Here is a 22620-nt window from a genome sequence, read left to right as displayed (position 1 = left end):
GTTGGGTTTTTAATGGCTATAATTTTGTTGCAACTGATGTGGGAATGTGAGAGACCAACAGGGGTTTGTAGTGCTCTCTCCATGATTGCAACATACCCAGTGAAAAGTGGGGAGAGGCCCATGCCCCAGGAGATCAGAAGGAAAAGGATGGGCCATAATATTTGGGGTAGTGTTTGCATGGCAATTGCATGACTTGTGAAATTGGCTTTATTTTACAGTGAAAAGATATTTTGAGGAATAGTATAAAGTCTTTCTTAAAAAAACAAAACAAAACAGTAGTTATTTGCATCTGGGGAAAAAGAGGTGGTAGAAGAGGTCAGCCTTGGGGCCAGGCACACAAGTTACAGGGGTGTCACTTTTGACAAGCATTCCATGTCAAGATTTTCAGTGACACACCAGTTCCGAAAAGTCTTCCCCCACTGTGATCTTCATTTCCTGCCTGCCCTGGGTTTCTGGAGTGTGTGGGTTGGGGTAAGTGGAGGAAGGGAATGGCATGGCTAGCACACTGCACAACTCTAGGGGGCACCATTCACACCGCATTTTTGTAACAGGAAGAAGTTGTATTCTTCCTCCCCCTAGCAGGAGTGTATTCAACCACTCTTTAATTCCCAGAGCCTTAGGTCGCAACTTTTAATATCTTCCTTTTCTTTGACATGTTGTTGACACAAAACACACTGAGTAGATAAAACTGATTTTACCTGAGCATCTTAAAAAGAAAAGCTCTTTTGCTAACCAGACTTAACTTCCTTAAACACGCTTTTTAAAAGAAGTGCAAATCCTCTAATATAACTTGTAAAACATTTAATATTTTAGCTATATGGCTTTAATGACCATCCAAAAGTCAGACTGGCTGGACAATGGGAGCTGCCAGACTATTATTGATTGGCCACAAAGCCATGAGGTGGCTCTTTCTCCCAGGTCAAGAGGTCAAGCTCCATGGCATTAATTTTGCTGAGTTTCTTTGTTATAAATAACAAACAAGGTCATTTATTTTCATTTTCTTGTTTCTAATTGCATGCATCTATTCCCGGGGATGAACTCCATAAACAGGTGGCTGGAATGCTGGGGAGAAAGCATAAAACTGTTCCAGAAAAGAGGGCATGTCCCACTCTGGTGAGATGGTTTGAGGAGTTAGAGGTTTCGTCACTGCAGGGTACACACCTGCACTGTTACTCAGAAAGCAAACACTCATCTGTTTGGCACAAACACATTGTAAATTAGAGGAGATTATTTTGCTACTAGTCCTTGGCTGTTTCTGTGATTGATGCAATTGTTCCCCATTTCTTAAGACTCTTTATTAGATTCAGTTCTCTTCTTGGTTATTTTTACAATTTTAATTTTTCTAAAGTTATTAAAAATAACATGTCATTTAAATCAAGCCTAGAAGCACAGGTGTTTATCAAAGAAAGGATGCCATCAGAAGTTCCAACTCTGAGAGATATTGATGTGCAGTACTATAGAGATCTGTCATGGAAGGGTTTGCTTAATATCTGCCTAATGATTTTCTCTTCCTTAATGCCCCTAGAGTTAGTTGTACCTTGGTGAAGAATAACAAATGGAATGACCCCACCCCCACCCATCCCTAAGGGAGTCCTGGGTCCTTAGCTTTATTGTTCAGCCAGTGGTTTTTGTGGGCCACACTGCAGGACCCCTCCTGCTGGGAACCCTCTGAAGCTTCCTGATTTTCACTCCTGTATAAACCTCCTCCCCCATCACAACCTTTGTCTCTTTCAGGGGAAAAAAATCTTTTTCACTTGAGCAAAATAAAAACTACCCAGTACTTGTTTCTGGTGTGTAATTATAAACTTCATTTGTACATTCTGCCTGGCTTTGATGCTTATCTTGAAGAGTTCAGTGAAAATAAATTGTTTTTATGAAAGCAGAGAAACCATTTGATAAACACACTGTCTCTGAAAATTGTTCTTGCAAAAGAGGTCATTCTTTCATTTTAAAAGAAATAGAATATATTTCAGAAAACAGGCAGGACAACAGTTTAGGATTTCTGTGAATACAGGAAATTTTTTTTAAGGCAGGGTGTAAACACACTGAAAATTACACACCTCCTGATTGTGTTGAGTGTATTGGTTTTTAAAATAGCTTTATTGAAGAGCTACTTAGGTCACAAGCAAATGCTTGCTGCACTTCATATTCCTGGGAATGAGTTCTCAGCTCAGTACTTTTTTGCTACAAGGGTTTTGGAGGGGCTACCTTTCCATAATTATTATATATCTGTCAGAACCTATGGGTATATCTATTCTTAGTAAAAGTAATAGCCAACTGGGAAAATGATTAGTTTTCTAGAGCTATTCTTGCTTTAGAGACCAATATGGCCAAAATGGGCTGTAGTAATATGAATAATGTTAGAAGCAACCTCACATGTGTAACTGAATGTATATTTATTATCATGTATGAAACGTTTGCTTATTTTTTTCCCAATTTTACTCATGTTTCTGAATTTTTTGTCTTAAGTAAAAACATAAAAATACTTTACATTTCCAGGCCTGAAAAGTTTGGATTCACTGAAAACTGAAACTAAAAATGACAAAGTCTGAGATTTTTTTCATACTATAATTCATGTGTGGAATTCTCTTCTGGTGATTGGTTTAAAATCCTGCACTGGAGACATGTAATGAGGACCCCAAGGTCAGAATGCTTCCTGTATGCCATGTGTACATTCACTATAGTGAGTGTCTTGGTAGATTTGACTTTATTTTATCTGCATGTGATTTAGGCTATGAATGTGAAGTGTTGACTTTCTGACAGGAAACCCTCCTAAACTTCATGGAGATGAGTTATACAGATACTAAGAATCCATGCTGGAGAGAAATGCGATGCTTTATGACATGAAGCCAAATTCAGATGTAAAACCAAATATAAGACATTTTACCAATATAATACATTCGCTGTTACTATGGGAATAAATGAGAAGAAACGTGAGTAGCTCTGGCTTTGTTAATTACCATTTGGAGCTGCTGTTAATTTGGCTACATTACAAATTGCAAACAAGAATCATAATATTTGGATAGGACTTTTCATGACCAAAACTCAAGAAAAAATTAAATTGTTTATAATGTTCTACTAGTATTGTCATCTCCTCTGGGCAAGTAGAACACAGAGAGGTTAAATTACGGTCCACAGGTCCTTAAAAGCCAGGGGTCTCAGTAAGATCTCAGGTTATAAAACTCAGCAGGTCTAATTCAGTCCTCATGGAGACTTTCTTGCTTAATCTGGAGCCAGATAAAGTAAAGAAATAAAGTTTTCCAGTTCTGTCAAGATGTAAAATAGTTTTCCAATTATGTAAAGTTTGTGTATTTTCCCCCATGTTTTAGAGATTCATGGATGATACCAACTATTCAATTAGAAACTTCAAGCTAGTAAGGCTGACAGTTTCAACCGAAATCATATAAAAACCCTATAGGAATTTTCTTATGCCCAGAACCCGTATTTTGGCTGCGTAACTGATTCTTGTGTTGCTCTTCTAAATAACTGTTAGCACTGTGCAGCACAAATTCAAAGCATGTTTAAGATTTGTTCTTGGAGAAGTTTCTTCATATTCAAGGCTAACCTAGTACAAAGAAAACCTTTGTCTGTGGCATTTCAGAAACAAAACCACTGACAGCCTGAAAAAGGTGACACCCTTAAGATGACAAATAGCATGACAGTTAAATTCTTTAAAGCATCATTCTCAAATTTTTAATGGATTCGCTTCAAATCCACTGGAACCCTTAAATTAGATGGTATTCTGAATGCAATGTTAAGTTTAATCAGATCAGCTCTAAATGAAACAGCATAATTCTAGTCTTAATGTATACAAAGGATCTAAGCAGGGTGCAGATGGCTCCGCTACCCAACCTTTAGGTATTGTGTACTGTTATCCAGATCAGAGAAAGAGGTCTTGGATTCACTCTTCTCAAATCTTATCTTAACCAGGTTCCCTGGGAATGATATTCCAGTATTAAAATATGTCCTTTCTTCCATTAAAATATGCCCTTTTTTCTTTTCTTCCTTCCCACTTGCCTTTCGTAAATGAATATTTATTTATTGTAAACCACCTAAGTACTTCAAGTCCAAGGTTCCAAGGTTCTTTGGATACAGCAGTGATCCAGCTTGGCTCTTGAACAGTGTGTCCTGCTCCCTCCCTTAAGCTTTCTTTTACAAATACCGTGAATGTGCAGAGCCTGGCATTCCTAGCACTGTATATGAATTTTTTAGATTCTTCTCTTTTATTTTTATTAGATTGCCTTCTTTTAATATTAGCAGTAGATGGGTCATGACAGAGTATCCAGGGGATTGAATGGGACAGGGCATGTGTGCATGGGAATGTATGTGTGTGCGTGCATGCACACGTATGTGTGAAGAGGTATATCAAGGTCCAGGTCCTAGTTTCCTTTGAGGATTTCTAGGGGTGCCACTTTTGGGATCCTCTCTCGTTGACAAGTACCTCAAACAGCTGCTGGCACACAAAGACAGAGCAAGACCTTATGACTGGCAGTCTTCCCAAATGGCTGTTTCTGTTTCAGTGATTTTATTTCATTCTAAATGCCTCAACATACATGTATCTTCACTCATAAGTTTCTTTTTTCCCCTCTCTGTCATCAAGATGTACTCTCAGAACTTTCACTTAACCTCCCGAACCATCATCACAATAAATATTGACTGATGGATACTGTTTCCCTTTCAAAGGCATTTGCATCAGAACAGAGAGGGGGATTTTACGAGAAAAAGGCTTTTCCTAAACAGTGGCTAAACTGTTGCTTTGGATATGAGCGGGCATTCCTAACTCCTGGGAGTCTACCAGAAGGTTCTCACTTTAGTTATTAAAAGGCTTCCCAACTCAGAGCAACTCATCAGCTCACATGCAATTCCCATTCTCGCAGCTAGTGGGGCTTCCGCTGCGAATATTTGTATTCCTCATCCTCAAAGTCTGATTACAACTTCAGGTTTCGTCTCTTTGTAACTTTGATTATACTCTCCTTCATCCTCTGTAATCAAGCTCAGATTGCTCCAGATGTATGACAGAAGGTGAGGAATGTGAGCGTGCAGAGAAAAACTCTGCTTCCCAGCCTTTTGGGCCTCCTTTGAACAACTGTCTGGGAAAAAAAAGTAATTTCTTCTTTTGGTACCTCAGATCAGCAGGTTGCTCCTCTCCTGTGGCCAGATGCTGCACTACATACCCATTGTTAAACACTAATAGTCAAACTTAAAAGATGTTCTCTTGCAAGACAACAGGTGGCCACTGCAACTTCCAGCTCTGATTGGTGGAAAGGCCACAGGCGCCCAGTGGCCCAGAGAAAGGCCTCCACTTCTGTGTTTCAAGAACCTGCTCAATGGGGTGTTGTCCTGATAATATCTCAGCTCGCTGCCAATTTGTGCAACCCGCTGGGCCATTAGGGAGCGCCGCTGGGTTGTCAACGTTAAATGGAGACTCGGGAGAGGAGACCAAAGCATTTTCGGGAGGGGGGATTGGAGTCAACCCAGGGCCAATGTGAGCAGTCGTTCCGTTCCTGAATACACATCGCTCTTTCACGCAGTCTCCAAACACGCGTTTCTGCTAAGAGAGGAACAAGTACACAGACTTTCACCTAATTGAAGTTTATTTTTTCTGCTTGGTTCCAGAGAGATAATATTGAGTGAAGGTAGGTACACAGGTGTCACCAAGCAGGAGTGCCTACTTTGGAGAACGCAAGAAATGAAAATAAAAAACTGTGATGCTCGTCTAAAAAAGTTCAGGCCCTGGGCCAGCCAAGTGTGATCAAGGGGATGAAAGTGTTCGCGTCAGCTCAAGTATTTGCAAAATCTCCCTTCCGGTTAAAGTAGCTCATAGATAACCAAACTGGGGAGGGGGCGCAAATCTCTCAGCCTTTCCCTGACGTTCTCGTCTAGTATAAACTCTCTTGCCCTCACCAAGGCTGAGGGCCAAACTCTAAATAAACCCAAAGCAATAAAGACGAGGAGAGAGAGAAAAAGATGAAACTTAAAGAAAGAGAAATAAGGAGGGGGTGCGGGTGGTTGAGTGCAGTGCGAGGAAGTTAATCACCCAGAACCTTTTAGGAAAATAGGGACATTTTCTCTGAGAGAGCAGTCAATGATCCGCCTATATCCAGTTACTCAAATGCCATTCGAATACAAACAAGAGCCAAGAAAATACGAAGAGAACCGACACGAGGCTTAACCCGGGAAGCTTCAAGTCTGCCTACCTGGAAAGGTCAGGCCCCGACACCCCTTCTGGAAAAGACCACAGGTGTACATGGGTCCCGCTCCCGGCTACCGGGTGGCACTGGTGCGGCTTAGCTGCTCGGTTAGGTGCCTCCAAGCAGGGGACACTCGTGGGAAAGGCGGACTGGGGCAGACGGAACGGGGCACCCGTCCCACGAGGCAGGGTTGAGGGCAAGGAGAGGGAACCCATGGAAGGAGGCTCAAGGCGGCGGAGGCCGGCAGCCGGGGCCGGGGCCCGCGGGAAGCGGCGGTCGGAGAGGGGCTGGAGGGCCACACCGGGCGCGGGGCTGGCGCCGCGGCGGGGCCGGCCGAAGCGGCCGAGGCAAGCCGGGGAGCGAGGGGCGCTCCGAGGCAGCGGGGACAAAGAGGACCGGAGAGGGAAGGGGGGCGAGGTGGGAAGCAGAGGGGCCCGGAGAGGGGGAGGCCGAGGCCGAGGCGCGGCGCGGGGGACGGCGGGGCGGCGCGGGGCAGGGGCCGCGGCGGGGCGGGGTCGGTGCGCCCGGAGGCGGGCCGGGCCGGGGAGCGCACCGGCGGGGCGGGCGGCGCGCCAGCTGCCCGCGGTGGGAGGGGCGGAGCGGCGGCGGCGCGGGGAGGGGACCGGCGGCGGAGGCAGGAGGGGGAGAAAGAGGGGAGGGGCCGGGCCCCTTGTCTCCACGGCTCCTCTGCTCAGTCCGCCCGGGGAGGAGGAGGAGGAGCGGGGCCAGCCGCCGCCGCCGTCGTCCAGCCTCGCCCCGCGCACCTGAGCTCGCCGCGTCGCCCCGGGACCCCACGCCGCGCCCCGCGCCCCGGGCGCCCGGCCCGCGCCCAGCGCTGCCTCGGTGCCCCGGCGGGGCGCGTCCCCCGGGCCGCCTCCCGCTCTCCCGCGGCTCGCGTGGCCGCGCCTTTGTGTGCGGCGGTCGCAGCTCCCGGGCTCCTCGGCTCGGGTCGCGGCGCCCCTCCAGCCCCGAGTCGCGCGCGCCGCCCGCGGGCAACCCCGGCCGGGCGCCCCCGACGGTGGATCTAGCGGCTTCGAAGAGGCGGGCACCCGCCCCGGCGAATCCCAGCCCCGGCCCCCCGGCCCCGGGCCCGGCTCCGGCATGGATGTGAGGTTCTACCCCGCGGCGGCCGGGGACCCCGCCGGCCTGGACTTCGCGCAGTGCCTGGGGTACTACGGCTACAGCAAGGTGACCGGGCCGGGCCGGGGCTGGGGGCGGCGGGGCGGGGGCCACCTCCCCATCCTGGGCGCTCCCCGCACTCCAGCTCCCCGCCTGCTGCACTTTACTCTCCCCTCTCCACTCCTTCCCCTTTGCTCCTTCGTGTCTGTGCAACTCTTTGGCTCTACTCTTTCTGCCCTCTTTGCACCCCTTTTTTTGTGCCTTGCAGGCGCTCCCCTCTCCCCCAACTCTCTCCACCCCCTAGCCCGGTCGACTCTGCTTTGCTACCCCAAAGAAGCGAAGAGCAGCCTAAGGACTGAAAGAGGGTACTCCCGTGTGGTTCTTTGTTGTTATTAGTAAACACAATCGCAGCCCCCCTGAGTTTGTGGGGGCGACGCAGGAGTCCCTGGTCTCTTGGTGCGAAGACCTCGCCGCCCCCTCCCGGTGCATCTTACCTCCCCCACGCTTTAGAGACCTGGACCCGGGGACCGCTTAGGGAAGGAAAGCAACAAACTTTTGAGCGTGCCCTAGATTGGGGGGGGGGGCGCGAAGGGGTGGGACCCCCGCAGGTGGCCTTTGGTGCCCACTTGCTTGGGCGCTTTGGACCAAGGGACGGAGATGCCTGCCCCTACTTAGCGCAAGGGACTTAGCATTTTTCATTTTGGGGAGATCAGGGTTAGAGACCTCCACACCACGCCCTGGGTCACCTCCCCCACCTCCCCCGGCGCCAACTTCGAGGACCGAGCGTTTTAGGTGGGCAAAGGTGGATCTCAGAAGGGCAGCTGGCGCTGCTCCGAGCTGCGAGTCCGTACCGGAGCTGCAGTCCTTGGGCCGGGGCGGCCGGACTCCCGTTCTCTATCCCTCCTGAAGCCCCCAGGGCCAAGGTTTGGAACAAACATCGTCCCGAGGGCGATATTCAGAGAAAGAGCTGTTCTCTGGATGGCCTGTGCCTTTTGAATGTGGTTTTTCTTTCTCCTTCTCCTGCTCCTCCCTCCGCCCCCCTTTTTCTTTCAAATTGTAGTTTGTTTATGATTGCTTGGATAACAGAGGAGGAAATAAGGAGACTGCCGAAAGAAAGGTGCTATACAAAACTAATGAATAAATAACAGGAAGGGGAGGAATTGTGTCTAGAGAGGAACAGTTTGCTGTGCCCCGTGGCTGATGGAGGCTGGTGTTCCTGTCTATTTGTTTATACTTCGTTTCAACTCCAGGGCTGAAGTTTGTAAAAGACCATTAGGGTCTCTCTTCCTCACGCCCGTGTCATCATCGCCCAGCTCTGCGCCTGGCACAGAGGGGCCTCCCTTCTAGTACAGAAGGAGGGTACATGATACAGTGTGCTTGGACCCTTTGGTGGTGGGGGGCGTTCATGCTCGCAAAATTCCAAGAGTGATACATTAAACATTGAAAGAGAAGCGCGAAAAGGCTTGTCTCTGTAGCCAGAGTTAAGGTTTCGTTCCTGTCCTCTGATTTTGGATTTACTCAGATTATTAAATGCCTTAAGAAAGCCCCCCTTGTATGCTTAGTTAGGGACTTAGGCAGCCTAATTAAGTATGTAGTGTTTCTGAGAATCCACCTAATTGTTCCAGGGGAGTATTATTTATCTCCTAACAACTTAGCCTGTGTGTGCAAGCCTTGTATAACTGGGCAAGCTTTTATTTTTGGAAGCCATTACCTTGCCTAATGTAACTACTTTTTGCTCTGATTTAAGATCAGCAACCCTCGAATGACACCAAAATAGAAACCTTTTGTACTAATCCAGTCACTGCAATGCGTGGCAAATCTCTCTGTTCACTAGGATCCCAAGGGTACTTCAAGAGACCAGAGGAAATTGTGGGTGTTTTGTGTGTGTGTCTTTTTATTTTTTGAGAAAGCCTATTTTGACTCCATTTAAACTCAGAACATTCATTTTATGGAGGGTATAGAAAGCTTGAAAACAAGACATTTATTGAGATGCTTATTCAGCTTCAGGAGTGAGGATTCAAGTTGGTTTGCTGTCATATTTTCTTAATGCAGCTATTTGCCCGAAATAACTTGGTTTCTTTGTAATTGAGCAATTTGGTCATCATAAATGCTGTGTGTATCCAAATTATGAAAGTTATGAAAGTCAGACACAGTGCTTAATATTTGGTAGAAGTCAAATTTTAAGGGATGTTTGCATTTAATTCTTTGCAGATAAAAGGACAGTAATCTTTAAGTTGAGCCCCAGTAATTTATTTTCCTCCTCTTAATTTCAGAAGTGAAAAAAATTACAGGGAATTTTATTCCCTGTAATTTTTCTTTACAGGGAGAATGTAGTAGTAGAGGAAGTATTAACTTTCTGGGTATAAAACAGCAAGTGCTAATTAAAAGTTTATGGCATTTTGTTTCACAGCTAACTTGTGTGTCTGAAGAGGTTCTCTTCAGTATAGATTTATACTGAAAAAGTAAAAACTGGCAAGCAAAGACATGCATTTATTTTATTCAAAAATACCTGTAACTATTAATCTCTTAAGACCTAACTTCTGATGACATGTATTATTTTTCTGGATGGGAAATGATGGATTTCAAAGAAAGTATGTTTCTGCCCTTCCGTGTTTCAACGATTATCTGGGAAAGTTTAAAATAAATACAGAACCCTCTGCTCCAGGCTTAACAAGTGAAAAGTTAGCACTTATCTTTAAACTTGTTTACAAACCATGAATAATAGGGTTTCATTCATTTCTCCCTTTAACATATGACCAGAGTCCTTTGTATAAATTATATGCCTGTGTATTATCTTTACATTCTGTGACTTTGGGAATCTTTCTTAAATGCTCATGAAAGTGTACTCTGTCTATGGAGAATGGGTGAGTTTTGAGGGTTCAAAAGTCATTGCAAGTAGGAGAATAACTTCAAATAAAATATGGCTAGGATCATTAAAATCAGTTAATAATTCATGAACCAGCCACTGATGTATAAACTTACAGTCATCTCTATTTTCTAAGGGCTAATTTCCATTTTAATTCCAAGTGGAAAATCTACTATTTGAACATTGCTTTTTCAGATGTGGCTACCAAATTAACACCTATTTTTTTTTTAAAGAAAAAAAAGGGTTTATGTTTTTCAAGTGACTTAGTGACCCTTTGTTTATATGTTTGGAATTTTTCTTTCCCCGGGTTCCATTTGTCTTTTAAGCTGTTAGAAAATAATACACAACATATCAATTGGCATGAAGTTGTCAGAAGTCTGCTACCCCAACATTAACTCTAGTATTTAATGTCAGTGTGGGATGGAGAAATCACAGTGGGTTAAAAATGAACTTGAACTAAACTCTAGTTTCTAGATTTTTTCTGCATATTTTTAGGGTACTTTTACCCCCCCTCTTTCAAAATATGACTATTGACTTCTTACCCTATGTAGAATAGTCCTATGTTGCTTTTACTCATTCCCAAACCTTGCTTTCTAATTATTATACATGTTATTGATCACTCTCAACATGTGTGAAAGATTTCATTCTAACTTATTGGGCCTCTGCCTTGGCTAGCTTGATAAGTAAGAGGTCCTGAGGGCCATTTTGTCATTTGTCTCTCTTATTGGAGACTGTGGTTTAAATTGAGAGCCACAAGAGGGGTATTTGATTGAAACTCTTCTGCAGTAGAAACCTTGTACCAGTATGAGAACTAAGGAATTTATTTCTAGGGTGTGGCATATTGCGGGTGTTGACTTTTGAGAACAGGTTGAGAGATTTCCATGTCAGGTCTTCAGACAAGTTGTTGAAACTATACATTGTGAAAGATAAAAAAGATTTTTCTAAGGACCTGAAACCAGGCATCATAAACTCAAAATGGTTAGGGACAGCCTTTTAAGCTACATGAAGATAAGGTTTCTGGTCAAGGGGAGAATGTTTCCCACTGAAAGGGGTAGCCTTGCTCTGAGTTAGTACCTTGTTGCCTTGCCAACATTTGGGCCTAATATCTCTACATTTTGCAATTATTTTTTCAAGAGAGTGATAATCTGGGTTTTCATGTGAAATGTCCTGAATTTTAAGTGTTGGCAGCAAATTATCAAATTAACAAACACTTATATAATAATTTTATGGGATCCTCAAAATATGCTTGTGTGCTCACTCTTTGCAACTTTTGTATTAGACAAACTCATATGCAGGTGAAGATTCAAAATCATTTTTAAATAAGTCACTTACTGTTTGTGCGCAACTATGTGGACAGTTCCACTCCTTTGCCCAACTGTGTACAGAATATTGCTGAGTGTATGGAGGAAGTAGAATCTAACCACTTTCAGTGTAGTTCTCATCTGATAATTTGTATTCTGTCATTTATTAGTTTTATGGTTTAAAGTCAGTGGAATTGTCCTAGATTGGGGTTGGCAAACTGCAGACCATGGGTCACATCTGGTGTTCTTCCTATTCTTGAAAGGTCTGTGCATTAAGAATAGTTTTTACGTTTTTAAATGGTTGAGAGAAATCAAAAGAATAGTACTTCAAAACTGTGACGATTACTACGTGAAGTTCCTATTTGTGTCCATAAAGTTTTATTGGAACACGGCCCCTCTCATTTGTTTACATGTTTTCTACAGCTGCTTTCATGCTACTATAGCAGAGTTGAGTAGTTGTACCAGAGACTATATGGCTTGCAAAGCCTACAGCAAATCATCAGACCATTTGATGGTGCCACGATCTTCCTTTGCTCCAAGGCTGGGCAGTAGAAAGAAAACCTACTTAACAAGATAGAATAACTGGAGAGATGATTATCTCAGAGTTTACAAAAATGCTTCCAGAGCAGTGGGTTCTCAGCCCTGCTTTAGCTGTGGTCAGGTGGGCAGAGGCTTCTAAAACATACTCAAGCTCAGCCTTACCCTAGAGCAGTTCAATAAGAATCATTGTGGGTGGAACCCAGAAAACACTTTTCTTAAGAGCTCCCAGGTTATTTCAATGTGCAGTCATGGTTAAAGACTTTGTTTTAGTCTGAGGATCCTGCGTTGGAGTGAGCAACATTGAGGGGCAGTACAGTAGAACTGGTTGGGCAAAGAAGTTTGTGATTGCTATAAAGTAGACAAGCCTTACAGTAGATTGGTTGGTTCCAGGTTGGCATTCAGAACCTAAGCACTATTGATCTGGGCTCCGCACCACATATATCAGATTTTAAAATGGATCCATATCTTGTATTTAATGTAATCTGATATGATACCATATCTGAGTTTATGTTGATCAGTTGACTTATGTTTACATTTTGTAGGCATTTAATAAGCATCTATTAGTTTTAATTTTGAAGTGTGTGTGTGTGTGTGTGTGTGTGTGTGGTGTGTATGTGTGTTGTATGGCCAGTTAATTTTTTTCCCACATGTTAAACATTTTTGTAAGCCCATGAGAAGTTTGGATGGTTTAATCATGTCTTCAAGGACCCTCTTCTTTTTTATTCTGCCATCCTTGGAGTTTCAGCAGTCTCCTCATGGTCACAACTTTGCTGCTGTAGCTCTAGGCATCACAACTTCACATGAGAGCATACAAAATGGGAAGCAAGGTAGTGGTGGGGTAGAAATGATAGCAAAAGAGCACTTTCTCTATCTGTACTTCTCTTAGAGAGAAGAAATGGCTTGCTTGGAAATAGTCCTATTAGATTCCTTTATCTTATTCATTAGAAATGAATCACATGCCTGCCCTAGGCCAGTCATTGACAAAGAAGATGGAGATCGCTATGATGAGTTTAGACCAATCCCATGTCATCCCTCAGGGCTGGACACAATGTCATGTGAACGTAATTGAGCATAATTGATAGTATGCTCTGTTAGCAAGGAAGAAACTGCTGGAAAGGCCGTCATGTCTACTACTGAGCACATTTGAAGAATTTTGAGTGGTCCAGAGTGTGGTTTTTGTAGGTGTACCTTGTGAAGATGCATCTGACCTTTTGAGTAGGTTAGTGTAGGACCAGGAGGATGCCACTGCCCAGTCATGATAAAGATGTGAGAGGGATTTGAACTAAGGAGATGTGAATAAAGATGTGATGCAGAGATGGACACAGAGCAGAGCATCTCTGTAACTTAGGGAGAAAGTGGAGGCAGAGATGACTCAGGATGTTTGAGCTCAGGGCCTGGACAAACTGTAGGACCTTGAACAGAAGCAAAGAGGTTAGAGGAGAAGCTGGTTTAGAAGGAAAGATAGAGCTGCTATTGGATATTTTAGTGGAATATTCCCAGGGACATCAGGTGGGCACCATTTACATTATTGCACTGGAACTCAAGAGAGAGCTCAAGACTGAAAAACCAAAGTTGGAGTCTTCCTGTGTGTGGCCAAGCAATGGAAATGGAAGTGACTCTCTAAGAGTGGGAGACAGGAGTTACAAGGACACATCCTTGGTCTTGAGAGGTGGTTGGTGGTGTGTTTGCTAATTCAGCTTCTCAGTTAGTAAGGCACTATTTACAGAAGTAATGTGAGGGACTCAGAAATTTGGAAATCTTACTGTACCATTAAAACAATGTGTGTTTGTAAATGATATATCCTTTTTATCTTAATAGTTGTTTGGAAAGAAACATTCTTAAATGGTTGTTATTAAGAGGCAATGATGCAAAATTTGCAATAAAATAATTTAAAATCATATCAGCCATTTGCGAATTAAAGCATTTCATGTTTTTTCCTTTATGTAAGATGTGCAATTTCAAATTGGATTTTTGTGGCATGTTAATGATGTCATAAGTATCTTGGAGAATCTGTTTTGAGTGTGGTTAATAAGGAAGGACAGGATTTTTGCTAAGTAAGTATGCTTACAAATGCAATGTTTTTTGAAGGTGGATTAAGCTCTTTTTTTAAAAAAGCAAACCCTGGTTAAAATATAAGGAATAGAGGCTTTTATTCAAGGTCTGCATGAGCTTCTGACAGGTTTTATCTTCTCCCTTTGTAGTAGATCATTTTATTTTCTTTGTTTCCTTGGTTTGTATCCTTAATCCCATCCTCAGGGAGGCCATATTCTCTTAAATATGTTCCATGCTTGTGTAAAAAAAACACACACCAGCCATTGAAAAATGGCCCTTCTTGTATAACTAACATTCTGTCTTTAAACTTAATTTAATTTTACTTTGTTTATGAAAGAATAATTTGAGTGCCATGATAATCCATAAGTTAAACAAACTGGCTAGTATCAAGAAGTATTTGGATTTCACACTAAATACATATTTGAATGTTATAGACTCATTCTTTTGGAGGAGAGAGATTTTGAGCTGGGCCTTTCTGTTCCAAATGTTGCAAGTTTAATGTGCCCTTTTCTACATTAACGGAATTGTTTATATAGAAGAATTATATTAAATATGGTGATAGAATGAGTTTTAAAATATTTTTAATTGATGTAGAATAAGGAAGTGTACTGTATTGTAAAAATTTCCAGCAATTTCTGTAGCTACTTCATAATGAGCAAGGAGTTTTGATGTATTGTAGGATAATAAACGTTTTACACTTTCTTTTTAAAGTCTCCAGGTATAGGAAGTAGAAGTCCCAAATGCTGACCTGCCTAGAAAATGTTTATGAAATATGTATGATTGATTGGAAGTTGATTTTCTTGAAAAAAGGATAAGTTAAACCTAGAAATACTGAGCACTTTAAACACCTACTCAGTTGACGTGTTCTGCCACTCCTTTATGCCTCTGACTCTGATGAGAAACTCAATTCTTACTATATTTAGCTTTTACAAAAATTCTAATAAAAATGTTCAGTGGAGAAGTGGTTGAAAGTGTTGCATTTGTGAAAATTCCATTGATATCAAATGGGAAAAAGTCCTCAAACTGAATTAAATAGGAAATTAGTTGTAAGTTTTGTTTCTGGCACAGCTGGATCCAGAGTTTCAAGGGATGTTATCAGTATTAGTTAACTAATATCCTATATTAGTCCTGCTTTCATCTGTTTGGCTGCTTTATCCATCAGGCTATGCTCAGGTGGGGAGATGTGCGATAGCAGCTCTGAATCACATCCCCAGAGCTCAGTCTCCTCAGGACAGAGAGATTCTTTTTTTCCCACTTGTTTCAGCAGCTTCTCTGGGTTGAGTCTCATTGGACAGACTTGGGTCATATGCCCAAGCCCAGTAGTCACATACCCATTCAGGAGTCGGGTTCTTACTGTTATCCTATGGAAACCACATGGGCTGAGAATCAGCAACAGAGCAGTTCCTAAGAGGAAAAGCAAAGTGCTAATGTCACAATGAGGGAAAGTGGGGTAGGGAAAAAAAACCCCACTTACCTGCAAAATGAAGTGAAGCTTGATAATTTGGAAGATTTATGAGGAATTGAGTTGTCCATGCTTATTATTATTCTTTGTGGAAACCAGAAATGGCCTGTGCTTATTTAATGCAGATATAATGATTATTATTTATTAAGTGCCTATTAAGAATGCACTCCTTTATGGAAACCAGAAATAGCGGTACTTATTTAATGCAGATGCGGTGATTATTATTTATTAAGTACTTATTAGGAATGCACTTCTCGCTAGGGGCTGACATTAAATGTGGTCTGCCTTCACGAAATCGCTAGCTTGGTAGGGGAGCAGGTGTGTACACGTGAGTGTTCATAAAATACGCATTTGTGTCAGTATGTGTAGGTAAGGGAGATGTTTAGGCTGAAGCCAGTGATTGGTGAACGTGAAAGTGCTCCAGGCACAGACTGGATGAGGGGAAGATCTCTGTCAGGTGCTGTGGTCAGAGCTCATGGAGGCCATCAGGCTTGGAATGGACACATAGGAAAAAATGGGATTTCAGAGAAGAGAGAACAGGACAAGGAATTCCTGGCAGGGCTTTCTGCATGAGTGTAACTCTGTAGCAAAGGTCCTTAAAGGGACAATTACAGAGATGAGTTTGCATCTGTGGAGAAGTTCCCTGTGGTGGGAGATGTGTTGTTTGAGATACAGTTGTGGGGGCACTAGAACGTCTGGTGAGAGACCTGAGGCTTTATTTAATTAGTGCTAGTCGAGTAAAGTATGTGTGTAAGTGTAAGTGTATAGGTGCATTTGCATGTACAAAGTACATGTATTTACATAAGTGTATGTGTGTGTGCACGTCTGTGGAGGGGTGTGAGTGTGTGTATGTAGAGGATGACAGGTTGAGTGAGGTGGCTAATAGAGCAGCTCTTTTCAAGACAGTACCTGAAAATGTTTAAGGAAGAGATGAAAGAGGCACAAAGAGTGAGGGACAGAATGACAGGATGATGGATAAGGTGGTTGGTTGGTATTGGAATGAAGGTTGGTTGGTATTGGAATGAAGGTGGTAGATAAAGGGGAGTAGTGTTGACATGAAAGCATGTCAGCCTTTCTTAGAGATGAAATAGGGCAGAAAGAGAAGATGGTTGAAGATTGAGATATACAGTCCAATGGAAAAGATATGAGGGGACAGAGAGAGGAGAGGAGAGGAGGGAGGGAGGGAGGGAGATGAGAATGAGTATGAATGGGTCTGAGGTGGATGGACGAGCCCAAGATCTGCCCCTGCCTATTTCTACCTCATTTTGTACTGTGGCTGCCTCCCCCTTTGTGTGTCTTATACCACACCAGCCTTTTCCACTAGTTACCTTTGTCTGGAGCCCTCTCTTCCAAAGATCTTTTTCTCAGCATCAGTTCTCAGCTCAAGCGTCACCCTCCAGTGGAACCTGACCATTTAAAAATATCTAAATATCTGAAATACCCTGTCCCTCATTCCTCCAGTCACTATCTCCCTACCCTCTGTATTTATTCATAGCATGTATCCTATCCCTCTTTGAATTTTTTGTTTATTCATTTGTTTCTTGTTTGTCTCTTTGTACTAGAATGCAAGCTTCATGAAGGTGGGGACTTTTGATGCCCATTGTATGCCTAGCATCTGCTTGGCACATAACAGAACATGTGATAAGGAGTGAACTAGGGATAATAAAAATATTGTTGAGCAGAAGGTCTTGCTGTAGTTTAATTTTTGAATAAACATATGTTGGAACTCTCTGTGCCAGATACTTCTAGGCAATGGGAATGCAATGAAAAAGAGTTCATTCTCCTATTACCAAGGAGCTTGCCTATGGTTGTAATGAGCTCTGTTAGAAGTTTTTAAGTTTAAATTTTATTTTAAATATCCTCTATCAGTATTTCATGTTTCCACAGACATGGAGCAATGGATGGTCAGGAGAGTTGGTGGTAGATCTTGCCTGGGAATAGTAGAAGAACAGGGGTTGAGGGAAACAAGTGAAGGAGTTGAAATGACTGTTCTTAATCCAAGTATTCAGGCTGGTAAAGAAATTGGTCAAGGAAAGGGAGACTTTGATATAGGCAAAGAAGGCTGTGTTAGTTAGGACTCACCTGCAAGTAACAAAAAAATAACTCGAGTAGCAATGGCTTAAATGAAGTCTGGAGGTAAGTAATCCAAGGCTGTTACGGGGACTTTATATAGACGTCTGGGAGCCAGGCTACCTGCAGCTTTCATGTGACTTGTCTGCATGATTCAGGGCAGAGCTCCAGTCATCATCCATGGTCCAGCCAGGAGGAAGGTGGTCAAGGGAAAAGGGTGGTTTCCAGAAGCTGCCACAGGACACTTGCTTATTTCTCAGTGGCCAGAACTGCGACCCATGGCCGCTCCTGTGACTACAAGGTACCCAGGAAATGCAGTCTTCTTTTGTGACTGACCATGTGGCCAGCTAAACACTCAATTCCTGTGGTAGAAGGGGTGAGTAGATGGACAGAGACCACAAGTAATTTAGAAGGTGTGTGTGAGTGTCTGATGGGTGAGATCTGAGAAACTATTTGGGTAGCTTCATGTTTTGATTTTATGTACAAACTATAGCATTATAGTTTGATAACTTCATTCAGTGTTTTTGTTTTCATTTGCTCCTTAGAGGGTCCTCTTTTGGTGACATGCTGTGATAAGGTGTCTTTTCAGTCCTTTTTTTCAGTGTTGGGGTTTTATTTGGGGCATTTAAAATACCCAATGATTTATGCTTTTCTTTGTAGGAACTATGAATCCCTATGTCCTAATTTTAATTGACTACCTATATTTTAGGCCCCAATTTTTTTTCTTTTCAAAATACTTCTTGAACTTTTATGCTGTCATTTCTCAAGTCCTAACTGTTGGTAATAAAGTTTGGAGCACAAGTCAATCTTCACTCAACGTTTTTTGAGCTAGATTTTTTTAAACTGAAGCTTTTCCTTTTTGATCAAACCCAGCCTGACTGAATCCTTTTATCCCTGTGTCTACTGAATCCTCTTTCCCAGAAACTTACCATTTGTGCCCTTTTTCCTCACTTAATCCACTGGCCCATTTTGTTAACTCTTGACTCTTAAAAATATTATTGAAGTATAGAAATATAATGTTATGTTAGCTTCAGGTGTATAATATAATGATTCAACAATTACATACATCACAAAATGCTCACCATGGTAAGTGCAGTTACAATCCATCAGTCACCAAAACCCTTGACTCTTTATGCAGCCTCTACTCAGAAGACAAATGTCAGCTGTCCTGGGTACCACCCAGCCTTCTCTGTCCCCTTTCCTGTTGCTGTATTTGTTGTGTCAGCCTTCAGGCAGTCTCATTTCTCAGCTTTAAAGAGATAACTGAAAGTGGTGTCCATTTTCCTTACTGAAAATGAATGCTATTCGAGTATATGTGGGTCCTTGCTACAGAATCGTTTTGTTCGTCTTCTTATTCTCTTGGGCATTCTCCACAATGGGTAGCCCAGTCTTTTCAAATTCCCTTCCCACATTCTTAGAAGGGAACTCTGATCTTTCCCTTTATAAAGAATGTTGGTAGTATCTGCTATGAATCACTCATTTGTTGTGCTCACTTGTCTAGGAACTGAGCCTCTTCCCCAGACCAAGGTGAAAGCAGTTCTCTTCTGTGGGATCCTTCCAACCGTGGTGTCTTCTTCTGACTACTGAATATTCTTGGTCCTAGAGGCAGCTCCCCTCTTTCCTGTTTTGTTCTTCCTTTCTGCTTACAATGTGCCTGGATATCCTCTGACCTCCGCTACAGATTTTCCATTCTTTAGTTTGAGTGCTCACTTTACTTGTGACAACTTTTTGCTATAATTCCATCCACACTATGTTACACTTCATATTTTGTTTAACTTAATTTTTTCTTCTTAGAGTAATGTGAAATTAAGACTACCACAAATGAAAAACCCTATCACTTTCCATACAGAGAAGAAACTCCTAAAAAAAAACCAAAGGGATTAAATAGTATTGTTGATCTTACTGGAGACCTTGCTTTGCCTAAGGCTCTGCTCTCTGTTTATTGAAAAGGGAAATTTGCAAATGTGGGGGAGGTGTTGAGGAAGTGTTAGCTCCAAACCGAGACTTTGTCTTTGATTTTATCTGGGGGCTTGAAAAGGAATTCAAAACAGAATGACTTTCTCAAAATCTGATTAAATGCTTCTTCTTCCTTGTCTCTGTACCTCTTAAAGCATTGCTTCTCAAACTAGTCCGCTGGGGATTGGATAGAATGCAGATCGGCAGGTCTGGGCTGGGCCTGAGAGTTGGCATTGCTAACACATTTCCTGGAGATGTTGATGATCTTGGTTGTCAGACACCCTTGTAGTTGTGGAGTCCTGGAGAAAGGATCATCCCATTTACACTTTTGTCTGACTTTTGGACCCCCCTCTCTAACAAGTCCTGAAATAAATCTTTAGGGTTCCATGTCCTTCCCACCCAGGCCCTCCTTAACACCCTGTAGTCTACTTTTCTCCCTTACTGTCTTATTGAAACTATCTTTCTGCTTTTCTCCAGTGAGCTCTGCCTTGCCAGATCAGATTTCCTTCATTTATGCAATAATGTGGAGTGCCTACTTTAGGCCACGTACTGTTCTAAGTCCTGGGGTTTTTCCTGATGACTCCTTAAAATCTCCTATCCCTACTCCATCCATCTCCTCTAGGCTCCATGTCCCTATTGTATATTTGGAGGCTTCTGATGGATTTTGCTCTGTCACCTTTTCTGCTGTTTTCCCTCATCTTCCCAGGCATTGGGAATATCCTCCCAAAGCTTGACTTCTTGCTTGTCTGCCTCTGTATGTTTTCCACTTTGCATGTGGATCTTATTTTCTGTCTTTCATTGTTCCTGTCTGATGTTGTTTGTATCAGCTACCTATTATTGTGTGATAAATTAAACTTTGTGACTTAAAACAAAAAACATGTTTTGCTCATGATTGTGCAAGTCAGCAACTTAGGCTGGTTCCCATATGTGTTTGCAGCCAACCACGGGTTTGACTTTGCCTCTGGAGGTTGGGTGGCTTCAGCTGGGGCCCCTCATTTCTCTGCATCTAGTCTATTGCCTCTGGCAGGCTGAGAGCCCTTGGTGGTGGTGGGGCAGCATTCTGAGAAGTACAAAAGCCTTTGAGCCCCAGCTCAGAAATGCCATACTGTTCCTACCACCACATTCCGCTGCCTCTAGAAAGTCACAAGGCCAACCCAGATTCAAGCGGAGAGGAAATAGATTCCATTTCTTGAGGGACAGAGCTGCAAAATCACATTGTGAAAGGGTGTGGATACAGGGAGACGAGAAGAATTGTGGTCCTTTTTGCAATCTACTCCCAGGCCTCAACTCTTCATCTCCAGCTTGATTCTATATTTCTCACTTCCTTTATATAGGGCAGCCCACTACAGGATAGTACCACTGCCCTGTCTGCCATCAGTTCAAGTCCAACATAAGCCATATGACAATCTGCATCCCTTCCACTCCCAAGACTCCCATTCAAGTTTTCAACATTTCTCTCAGTGCTTCCATCATTTCTAGGTTAAAAAAAAATGATTTTGATTACTTGGCTTCTTTTGTTTTTTTTCAGTGCAACGGGGTTTCATATCATCTTTACTTTTCCTTCTAATGATCTTTTTTGCTTCTGTCTTCTTTCTCTCCACTGACAATATCCTGGCTCTATCCACAGGTTGATCACTGACTCTCTGTTCTCTAAATTTCTCTCATCTCCGGTCAAATCTATGTTCCACTTTTGATTTAATCTTCGTAAGGATATCAGTCTAAGCTCTCATTCTCCTTCTAAAAACACTTCCAATGGCTTTTCTTTATAGCAGTGCTTTCTTAGACTCGCCACTTTCATTTTGGCCATATCTACACCGCTAATATTATCATTTATTTAAATTTTTTTTATATTGACTCACTTTTCAGTTTATATTGCTATTGCATATGGCAACTTTGTATTGCTCATAATATAAAAATTATCCATACCATACATGCATAACTACTAAAATCTTAAAAATTTATTTATATACCAATTAAATTAATCAAGTATGCCTAAGAGATATGGGAGAATTGGTCTGCAGAATGTTCTCAACATTGCTATATGCTCCTCAATGACATTGAAGACCCTCCATGTCTAGTGTCAATGTTACCACATTAAGGAAAACAAAATTCGTTAGCATAAAGCTGGTGAATTTTCTTAGATTAGAGTTGTGCTCAGGATCATTGCAACAGTTACAGATCAGCTCCACCAAGTAGTATTTTGCATATTGCTAAGACATATTAGTTGTTTTGAAAATATTAATTGAAAAGAGCTACTTTCTCTGTCCTTAAAAGCCCCGTTGTTCATAATAAAATACTTTCTTGATGTTATAATAGCCTTGCTCAGTCTGCATTAATCATTTTTCAAATATCCTCTTCAATTCTGGCTTTGGCTTAACAGGTTTCTAATTACCAATAGTCTAAACTCATATACCACATATTCTCTTTTTTTATGGTTTGTGTCAATACTAGCTTCCTAGCAAACACTGTAGTTGTGATATGTACTGCTTTGGTCTTCTGAGCCTCTCCTCACACACACTTAGAAAATGCTGGCACTCAAGGATGTGCAAGGTGGAGTGTTGCCATTAGCATTCCCCTTTCTCCAAATTTCTTGAGACTGCCTGCTTATTTACAGAGGAACAAGGCAGAAACCAAGCACAGGAAACCCAAATCAAGTTAAAGAAATTTTGATGCTACTAAGAAGAGTAAGAACAGTGATAACAGAAGACAAGAAGAGTAACAGTGGAAAAGCGGGATCCAGAAGATCCCAAAGTTAAGGGAGAGAGCAAAACACATTATCCAGTGGTGGAAAGGAAAAAGAAAGGGTATATATTTTTTTAATGAGGACAATTCAACCCTAAGTTAACAGGCACTTTGGAGGACAGACAACACCTCATTGCTTGATTATACTCGCCAACTAAAATTTCCCATTGTAACAGAATCCTTATATTAGAATTCAACTTTCTGGGAAATCTTTTTCTAATGATGAATTTTGCCATAATACTTAATTGTTAACACAGAATTTTTGTCCTTTGGTTTCTTATCAGAAATTACAGTCTTGAAGTCTGCTTTTCAATCCTTACT

The 22620-nt window shown here is 42.3% G+C and overlaps 1 protein-coding gene across 2 annotated transcripts in view; it reads left to right on the top strand.

The window, feature by feature from the left end:
• The first annotated feature begins 6837 nt into the window (after nucleotides 1-6837).
• Nucleotides 6838-22620, top strand: part of TOX3 (TOX high mobility group box family member 3) — a 99741-nt gene continuing 83958 nt past the window's right edge. For both annotated transcript variants that reach the window (XM_036881045.2, XM_036881044.2), the window contains exon 1: nucleotides 6838-7379. In XM_036881045.2, coding sequence (XP_036736940.1) covers nucleotides 7293-7379 — 87 coding nt within the window. In that variant the 5' untranslated portion in view covers nucleotides 6838-7292. The remainder of the gene's footprint in view (nucleotides 7380-22620) is intronic.

The sequence above is a fragment of the Manis pentadactyla genome, chromosome 15 (assembly GCF_030020395.1).
Source record: "Manis pentadactyla isolate mManPen7 chromosome 15, mManPen7.hap1, whole genome shotgun sequence".
Taxonomy (NCBI): domain Eukaryota; kingdom Metazoa; phylum Chordata; class Mammalia; order Pholidota; family Manidae; genus Manis; species Manis pentadactyla.
Note: the sequence above shows the minus strand (reverse complement) of the source record. Positions and strands in the feature narration are given on the sequence as shown.